Here is a 10213-nt window from a genome sequence, read left to right as displayed (position 1 = left end):
ATTTTTAGTACTGATCATGGTTAATATATGATTCGTCGAAAACAATGATGGTCTGATCTGGTACACAATGATTAGTGAGACGTAAAACAATTTGAAAATCTCTGTAAAACGGGGTGTGACACGCACATTGTAATAACAACATCAACGGAGGAGAATGGCAATCATGGAGCCTGTTGTCAGAGATGTTTGAAAGAACAAGAAATGAAAGATACAGAAAACAATCATTCATTTTGTAGGCCAACTCTTAAGCTGTGTGTAACAAAGCCCCTTACACTGTTACAGAGTCCTTTTTCATTTCAAAATTCAAATGCCAGTATAAAAAAATTATAAATTATAAGAATAGGAAGAATTGTTTTCCTCATTGCACATTTACAGTATAATTAAGCATCTAGAAATAATCGATTGATCTTGCCTCATATTTCAGTTACGTGGTCACTAAGGCAATGACTGAGAATATTCTAAATTAAAAAGAAATTTTATTGCAACTTTGCAAAATTGAATTAGTTCAGCTGGTCTGTAGTCAAGTACACCACGAAACTGTCCCCCTAAATCTTCACAAGTCCTTATGCCATTTCTGCTGTGCATGTGCAAAAAAGTAAGCCAAAAGCTTCAACTCGTGAACATTCTACTCTTCAAAACCTTTTCTGCTTCAGTCTCACTCAAATGCCTTATCCCATTCTCCTTCAACCATCTCTTCCCTCCTGTCATACATTCTTGCACTCTGTTTTCATCCATCTTCAACAACTTAAGACCTTCACTTGCTTTTGGGAAAAAACCTTCTGGTCTCAAACACCATGCCCCAAATACCCCAAATAAAGCATCCAAGTCATTACCAAATCTTTCAACACCACCATTATGAAATTTTACATTGCTTATAAGAATACCATTAAAAATTAATCGATCAATTCCTGCTGCCAAACTTCTCCAAACCCCAACAAAGTCCCTACTATTCAAACCTACTTCTACCACTGACATTTTACCTTGCAGATAATCCAGGGTCTCTATTAAAGACTTTGACACAGTCCATCCTTCTTCACCCTTTTGCCATTGCCTCTTGTTCTTCATATACTCTCGAGAACGAGCATCGAATCCTCTGCAAATAACTAGAGATATCTTTTCAACCCATTCTGCTCTGAACTCTTCCAACTTTTTGATCTCGTCATCAAAGATAACCCTTCCTGAACTCTCTGGAAGCCCTTCACCGTCTCTATTTGCATTACTTGACAATTCCGCTATATCATCCTCATCCATGCCCATCTCCAGGAAAAAGACATCCTCAGACCATTCCTTTAAAACAGTTTCAAAGTAAAGAGCAGCATTGATGGAAATTGCAACTTTAATCAAAGCATCATCATCAGTTAGGGCAGTCAATCCTTCAGCTTCTTGGCAGCGAGTAACTATGGAATCAAAAAAAATTCTTATAATAGGCACACCTGCTAATCTGAGAAATCTTGACCTCAAAGTAACACTAGGCAATGATCTACAACGATCAATAACAGATGCTAGACGGTGAAGAAAGACACTGGAAACCAGAGGAGACTTGAGATCATCAGTACATGATGAAAGAACTACTACACCTTCAACTTTCTTTCTCCATTTATTTTCATCTTCTATATCTGGTTTCAACTTATCTAGGGCATCACCTAGTTCTATTTCTGCCCATAGATCAAGCCAGTCTGGCCGATCACAAAATACAGATAGAGAAGAAATTTTCTGCAAGATATCATCATCATCAAAGGAAAGCAAAACTCCAGAATGCTCTACCAACGACTTAATCCTTTTGTCAAAAGCTATCATCAAGTCAATGAGATGCAGCCATGATATTCTAGCAGATGACTGAATACCTGTAACACTCTCCTCATCTAGTTGACTAATGTAACTGGGGAATATTTCTTTTACCAAGTATGTGGATAAGGATGTTACCATTGCAGAGATCCATTCTTCTCTGCAACTATAGCCAATTAACTTTGCTTCATCAACCAATGGCTGCAACATTTCATCCACAGAATCAACATAATCCCTTGTGATCTTATACACGAGAGTAAAAATAAATTCAGGTTTATCAACCCATTTTGAGAAATGTCGTTGGGAAGCCAATGCCAAGGGATTCACAAGCTCTTCAATTACCCAAAGTGGTTGTCGTAGAGCAACTTCCCTGTCATGCCCCTCAAGTTGCCTAGCTTTCCTTTGCCTCTGCAACTCTTGTAGATTACATAAAGCGAGAAAATTTTCGGAGTATTTGAGTTTAAGATCCGCTTGCATGCTCAGCAGAGGATTCAAGACTTGATTAGCAGTTCTAGCATCTGAGTACAAGGAGGTCAGAGAAGAAATAGGCGGGGGCCATCCAAGCGAAGCTAGAAGTGCCCGATGATCGGCAATTGCCTGAGGTCTTAAAATGGCCAGAGCTCGGTCTACTCGATGATCAACAGCAGATACAAGATGCTTCCACTGAGGGTGTGTCTTGGTAATCAAAGTTAATATTTCTTCTGCCATTTTAAGCGTTTTAATGGCAAGCAGATGCATTTCCTGCATAATTACGAACACAACATCAACATCACATTTATTCAAAACTAGTTGAGGTCGGCGGTCGATAAACCCAAACAAAAAACAAGAAAAGAATGAGTCAAAATAAAAATAAATAAGAGATAAGAAATTTAGTGATGCTACAGTTCCCAATATCATCTGGTTCATAATATTACGAATGTGTACTCACTTGTGAGTTCTGATTAGAAGAAGGCTTCCTCAGGGTTTTACTCATGGTATATGATACAGCATCTTCAATATCACCAACCAAAGTATCAAGTTTCAGTGCTGTCTCTGGAAGACACAAAAAGGAGTTCTAAGAAACTAACAGCATTCACAAAATGGTAATTCATAAGAAACCAAACCAAAGGACAGAATAGTGACCATCAATGAAAAGCAAAACATTCTTGATAATCACAACAACCATATCATAAAAAGTGCCGAAACACAAATATTTCAAGAAAAAAAATCATCGCCCATTCTTCCAGCAATGTTCTTCAGTTTTACACTAAAAGTATAAATGTTTAGTGCTTTCAGGAAAACAAAAAGGTGTTTTAAGAAACTAACAACATTAACAAAAAAATAAAATAAGAGAAGGCAATAACCATCATTCAAAAAGCTTAACATTTCTTGATAATCACAACAAACACATACTATATAGTATATACAATCACCAAAACACAAACACTTCAACAAAAAACATCATCTTTCAATTCTACCCAAAATATTCATTGATTTGCACAATTCAAAAACATCTTCTAGCATTCTTCCCACAATGTTTTTCGATTTTGCACTAAAATATCAAGTTTTAGGGTTGTCAAAGTAACAACATTGACAAAAGAAAAGGTACTACCAACCTGCATAAACACGAACCGTCTCCAACCTAGCCACTTCCTTGGCCAAGGTCGCAAGTTCCTCTCTGAAACCCTTCCCTACAGTGCCATCCGCTTCGGCTCTTCCTCCATCTTCCCTCAACAAACAAAACCAAAACAATTTCTCAAAATTCAAACACCACAAAACCCTAAAACATACATACATCGAATTGAAGCGCTAATCAAACCTGGCACTGTGCTGGAGGAGCAAGTGGACGAGAGAGCGTTCAACCTGGCGGTGACGTCGCCGAAGAGGCCGTGGATTTCGCCGGAGAACGATGCGTACGCAGCGAGACCAGCTCCGAGTCTCCGAGTCAACTCGGACAGAGCCCGATCCAACTCGGAGCACTGAATTTGAAGCTCAGAGACGAAACTCGGAGCCTCCGCGAGGGCGAGTTTGGTGTGGAACTTGTGGTCGAGAAAGGAGAGTGCGGAGGGTGAGAGGTGAGTGGGTGGAGGAAGGGTTTGGAGCAACTCCATCATGGAATTCGAAGTTTCGATCGATGCTTCTCGAAGCTTCTTCTCCGCCGTGTGCGGCTGTTCGCCGGTGTCGGATTCCGATGAGTCTCTGTCGACGATTCGAACCTTCCTTACACTGCACTTGTGTTGGTTGGGTGGATCCAAACGAGGTCCGAATTTGATATTTTGATTTTTCATATTTAAATTTTAATTGTAATATTTTTTTTTAAATTCCAGCACGTAACAACATTTTTTAAATCTATTTTTTACTTAAAAATGTTTTTTTAATTGTTTTTTAATGTATTATTCTTTTAGGTTCGTTATATGATTTTGATCTTTGGTATTGTTATATTATAACACTGTAATATTACAATGAAATTATCATGAAGTATAAAAAAAAAACGTTTACATTAGTAACTAATTAAAATATATTATAGTAAAAACATTGTTACATATGGGAGTCAGAAATATATTATAGTTTTTAATGTGACAGTTATTGTCAATTTAATATCTACACTTTACTGTATTATAATTTAACATGTAATGTTATAATAATAATAGATGATAATGATTAAATTGAAAATAATATAAATATAATTTTTTTTTGGAAAATTATACATATAGAGATTAAATTGATATTTTTTATACAAGGACTAAATTAAAAGTAAATATCATATAATAATTAAAATATATATTAAAATAAATTTTTTCATACTTTCTTTTCTTAATTGTTATTCTAAGGAACATTTGGTACATGGATTATTTTTGGATTCTCGGAAAATTATATCGAGAATTCTATTTACCCACAATTGATAGAATGTTTTTGAAAATTTTCCCAAGAATTTTCTCAAGATTATGATTTGGTGAACAAATTATATAACAAAATGACATCCAAGAATATCATCTTAGAATCTCGAGTGTTATTTAACAATCTACCAAACTTAGAATCAGCAAACTTAAACCAATATTCTCAGTAATATTTTTGTCTACAAAACAGTATTTTGGTCACATTCACGAGAAATTCATTTTCCAAGCATATTCTTGGTAATCATGATTTTTGGACAAAAAATTTTTTCCCTTCTATCAAATACCCCATTAGTGTATTGTTCACATTCAAATTTTTTATTTAGTAATTTTCTTAATGGAATAATATTATTTTCAATTTTCTTTATTAAAATATGTATATATTTTTTAGAATAATTGTGCTGAACTACAGAAGTAATGCAAGTGTTGTGAAGTGAAGAAATTGAGAAGTGGAAGATGGAAGGAATGTTGAGGCATTTATATGCTTAAAAAAGCCTCGAGTAAGAGCAACTTCTCATGATCTCTTCAACTCACTCAACATATTGATGCAGGCCCAATAAATCTCATGTATTGTTTGGAAAATATCCATTATAATATTTGTGATATTCAAGGTTAACATAAACAAGATAGTAAATAATGACTTATACCAGTTGAATATATAACACTGCACAACTTCTAAATGCACGAATTTGCATAATTGTGTAAGATTTGATTTTAAAAACAATAGGGACTACCTAAACGCAAAGAGTTATTATGGGGTAAACAAAGAAAAAAAAAATTACAACATGCTCTAGAGTCTAGACCATCATCATACACTACCCTCACATTCAAATGAGGAAAGAAAAGGAAAAACACAACTTAAGCAAAAACCCATGGTTTGATTTGATTAAACATTTTTGAATTCAAAGCCTCAAAATGGGGTAACACTTCCACTTCTTGTTTCTGTAGGGCTGTATAAAGCAGACCTGTTCCTGGGTCTATTCTCCTCCAATTGCCTCACAACTTCTTCCATGCTTGGTCTAACAGATGCCACTGGTGCACAGCACCCCATTGCAAGCTTCAGTGCTTGCACCAACCCATCTTCCATTGGACTTCTTATCCCTTTCAAGAGTTCCACATCAAACACTTCCATTGTTGTCTCCTCCAAAACTGCTACTTTCACCATTGAAGGCAAATCCACAAACTCACCACTCCTTCCATTTTTCCCAGGTTTCTTACCAACCAAGATTTCCAGCAGTAATATACCAAATGCATAAACATCAGTCCTTGAGTTACATTTCTTCATCTTTTGAAGCTCTGGAGCCTTGTAGCCATCAGTCTTGGCAAGCGCCACCATTTCATCGGCTACCGAAGGAATCATCAGCTTGTCAAGGCCAAAATCAGTGAGCCTGGCAACAAAGAAATCATCCACAAGCACGTTCTTGGATCGAACATTCGCATGAGTGAGAGGAACATCTAATCCTGTATGAAGATAAGCTAACCCTCTTGCTATACCCAATGCAATCTTGTGTCTCCTAGCCCAGTTCAGCACTGGTTTTCCTGCTTTAGTTTCTGTAGAAAATTAAAATCACAACATTATAGTCAATGGCAAGCAAAAGTGTTAAGTGTTCAAATCACTAAAGCCAAACAGCTATTTAAGTTGTTCAAAATTTCATCTCCATTTAAACAATTGTCTAATCCCCAAGAAAAGTAAACACATTACATCAGGAAAACTTCCATTTGTGACATATATATGATATAAGGTCACAGATATTAAGGAGGCATAAACTATTTTATGCTAGCAATCAGTATTTCAGGATATTTAAAAGAAAAAAAAGTTGTCACTTGTCATTGTGTTAGACTGGATATACCCTATCTTCCACTCCCATGGTATTTTGCAAGTTCTTGCTATTAGAAGATAAATTATTTTTTCCTAAAGTTTCTTATAAGAGATACCATAGTTTTTCAGTGATCTGTACAGCAAGTATAATTTCTTTTCTCTTTAGGCTGAAAACTCATCATATTTTGATTCTAGTTTCGGGTTTAGGAGATTTCAGTATGAAGAAATCTTAATCAAATTAGACACTAATACACCACAAGGAGTTTATTAAACTATGATGACAGTTTTAAATGGTTTAAATGAAAAGTGTAGTGGCATTGCAATATGAAATGCTATCTATGCAAGTGTATGATTGAAATATAAAAGCAATGAAAGGAAATGCAATTAGGGAGGATTATGTATTTAACAAACCATGTAAAAGATCATGAAGGGTTCTGAGAGGTAGGTAGTCATAAATAAGGAGCTTCTCCCCTCTCTTCCCCTGATAGAAAGCTCTCAAAGGGATCAAATTCTCATGGCGAATCTTTCCCAATTGCTTTATAACAGGCAAGCATGAAGTCCTATCCTTGCAGCTACCTTCCCTCAATAACCTCAAAGCAATGGTGCCTCCATCAGCAAGCTTTGCCTTATAAGCTGTCCCATAACATGTCTTCTCCATAACTTGCCCAGTAGCATTCAACACATCATCTAGTGTCAAATTCTCACCTCCAGGGAATAACATAAGCTTCCCCTCACCAGCTCCACCAACAGCATTACCACCATTTTCTTCATCTCCTTCTTCTTCTTCTTCATTCAATTCATCTTCACTCTCTCCACTACCTTTCCTCTTCTTGTTTTGCGTATAGCCAATCAGCAAAGAAGCCAAAACCACAGCTCCTGTCATCAAACTAATAACAATACCAGCAACTGCACCAGAACTAAGTGTAGAGTTCTTAGTACAACTCATCAAAGGTGGTCCACACAAGCCAGGGCTATTCCCTTCAAAAACATCCACACCAAACTTGGATTCACCAAAGAAAGGCAAAACCCCACTAAAATTATTGTGGGAAAGATTCAATTTTTCAAGCCTTAGCCCAGCTAAGCCTTGAGGAATTGCACCCATAAACATATTATTCCCTAAGTCAAGCTCTTTTAGCCCACCAAAAGTTGTAATGAACTCAGGGAAATTCCCAGAAAAATTGTTGCTACCCAAATCAAGCAAATGCAAATTCTTGCAAGAAGAGTTTGGCAATGCTGGTTGAGAAACAGACCCAGAGAGTGAATTGCCATGGAGTCTGAGGGAAACAAGCCTGTCACACAAATTCCATATGGATGGTGGAAGAGTCCCACTCAGCATATTGTCACCCAAATCAATGTCAGAGAGAGAGGAGCTATAACCAAGCTCAAGAGGGATGGTTCCTTTCAATGAATTGATGTTAAGATAGAGACTTTGAAGCATAGGGAACTCCCCAAGCTCTCTGGGGAGTGAACCAGAGAGATTGGCAGATGGAAGCTGAAGAGAAAGCAAGTGCACAGAAGGTTCCTTGTAAAGTGAAAGATTGGTCCATTGTGGTGAAGACAAGTCACTGCATGACAAAGGAGAGCCATTAGAGAGCACCCACTTGAGGCCTCTCCATTGGCATAGTGGTATTGAGGAGTTCCATGAAGACAAAACAAGGTTTTCATTGTCACCCTGCAATGAACCTCTGATTTTTCCCAAGAGAAGCTCAACATCAGAGGAAGTAGATGAAGACAAAGACTTTGTTGAGGTACTAGCTTTGCAGAAACAGGAGGAGAAAAAGAAGATGAAGAAGAAGATGAAGGACATGGAAATGTAGAGAGAGAAAAGCTTCAAAAACGCCATGAACAAACACAACAAAGAGAGAGAGAGAGAGAGAGAAGGGTAAAGGTGGGGGAGTGTGTGTGTGAGGAGTTCAAAGAAAGAGGCTCTCTTTTCTGGGAAAGCTGACACTGTGTTGACTATGAGTGTAACCAGTAAGGTTTCATTGTCTATGAATTCAACGGTTGTGATTCCATTCTACATTACACTCATGCAATTTCTACCACCTTATTGCAATTTGCAAAAATCACGCACCGTTTAGAGATTTTTTATATGTATATATCGGGCATAAGATTAATATTTTTTAAAATTATATTACTTAACCTGTATAACGTTAATATGGGATGTTATTATTACCTTTTATATGTTATTAATGATTATATTAAGATTTTATTTCAGGAGCTAAGATTATAAATTACAGGAGTACAAAAGCTTCTTAGATGATAAAGAGAGTTAGAAGCACATTTTCTCTACTCAGGATTAGGAATTCCCTTTTTTAAAATACAAAACAAATAATAATAAAAACAAAAATAATATAAATATATTATTTTTTATATTTAGTAAAAGATGTATCGAATATTTAATTTATTAGATGTTCCAAAAATATTTTTGAGAGGTAGATATATTTATTGCAAGGGAAAGGTCTTATATTGAATTATTTTACTTTTTATGCATTAACATTTAAGAGGAAGAGATACTGTGCCATTTTAAGGTCTGTGACGTATATCCAGGTTTTAATAAGAGTTTAGGGTGAATTTATAGAAAACCTATCGATAAAAGTTATTCAATTATGACAATGCTAGCTCTGAATAACATTTATAGTTTGTTATATTAATAATATGTGTTATCACTGTCTTTAACTTAAAAATTCGTATTGATTTTTTAAATATTATTGTATGATTAGTGAATATATAGTTGATACGACATCATCTTTCTTTTATTTTTTTGGTACAAAACGACATCATCTTTCATGGAATATATCTAATGAGCCCTGTTACCCAGGAAACATGTACAATTATATTTTATACTTTTTTAATAGTATCTTTATCATTTTTTCTCTCAATCAAAGAGAACATGAGATAAAAAAAACATGATATGCGCTTTTCTTTATCCAAAAATATCATGCAAGAGAACAGTGAGACTATTACTAAATGGGTGTTTAAATTTGATTTAAAACCAACTTTAAATTAATTTCTTTTAATATTTGAACAAGGCCGAAGCTAAAATAGTTAACAATGTATCCTCCACTATTATTTTAAATTCTTAAAAATGATGTTATGGTTTGGACAATTGGAATATTGAATGATTTTCCTCTTTTGCTTTTCCAAGTCCTCTATTATTATTTATTTGTTCCTGCACGCTTACTTTAGTAAATTGGCCTACAAGTTTAATATTGCACTTTGCACTCTCTGAGGAAAGAGGGTAAGGTCTTCTAGGATGCCACCCCTTCCTTGTCATTTCATGGTAGAGATTGTGGGTCAGCAATAACATCTGGTCCTTTAAAGACCTGTGTTTCTATCACCATACACGTGTCAAACATGCATTTTGATTGAACTTGATCCATTATTGAGTGATTCGATGAGTTGGGTGTGTATTGAAGACTATGCAGATGATGTGCAGCTTGAGGCCCAATGGGGTCCCATGTGGTTGTGGGTCAGAATAGAAAAGTGAAAGAAGAGATAATGATATTGAAGATTGAAGAGACGAAAAAGAAAAGAAAAAAAAAAAGGTGAATCAATGTCTGATGGTTAAAATTTAAAATACACCGAGCGTTGGGAATGGAATGAGGGAGCTCAAAACTCTTTACAAAGGGTACATCTATCAATGGGCCAAATGACAAATCATAATAAGTGAGTCGACACCACATCTCAACCCAAAATTTTAAGGTTTGTCTATGTCTAGTCTATGTGGTACTTC

The 10213-nt window shown here is 35.7% G+C and overlaps 2 protein-coding genes across 2 annotated transcripts; both read right to left on the bottom strand.

The window, feature by feature from the left end:
* Positions 1-288: 288 nt before the first annotated feature.
* LOC133299481 (RINT1-like protein MAG2) lies at positions 289-3995 on the bottom strand. Its single transcript, XM_061498945.1, has 4 exons — positions 3584-3995; positions 3381-3488; positions 2714-2817; positions 289-2526 (listed from the first exon to the last, which is right to left on the bottom strand). Exons 1-4 carry the CDS (start codon positions 3876-3878, stop codon positions 610-612), a joined length of 2424 nt encoding a protein of 807 aa, XP_061354929.1. The 5' UTR covers positions 3879-3995; the 3' UTR covers positions 289-609.
* A 1573-nt stretch (positions 3996-5568) lies between these two features.
* LOC133299488 (putative kinase-like protein TMKL1) lies at positions 5569-8320 on the bottom strand. Its single transcript, XM_061498952.1, has 2 exons — positions 6889-8320; positions 5569-6209 (listed from the first exon to the last, which is right to left on the bottom strand). The coding sequence occupies exons 1-2, from the start codon at positions 8318-8320 to the stop codon at positions 5569-5571; spliced, it is 2073 nt and encodes a 690-aa protein (XP_061354936.1).
* Between the last annotated feature and the right edge of the window lie 1893 nt (positions 8321-10213).

Source organism: Gastrolobium bilobum, unplaced genomic scaffold (assembly GCF_033153095.1).
Source record: "Gastrolobium bilobum isolate Gb01-03AN ecotype WA unplaced genomic scaffold, APGP_CSIRO_Gbil_v1 utg25654, whole genome shotgun sequence".
NCBI classification, from domain to species: Eukaryota; Viridiplantae; Streptophyta; class Magnoliopsida; order Fabales; family Fabaceae; genus Gastrolobium; species Gastrolobium bilobum.
This window is presented reverse-complemented; position numbering and strand designations above follow the sequence as displayed.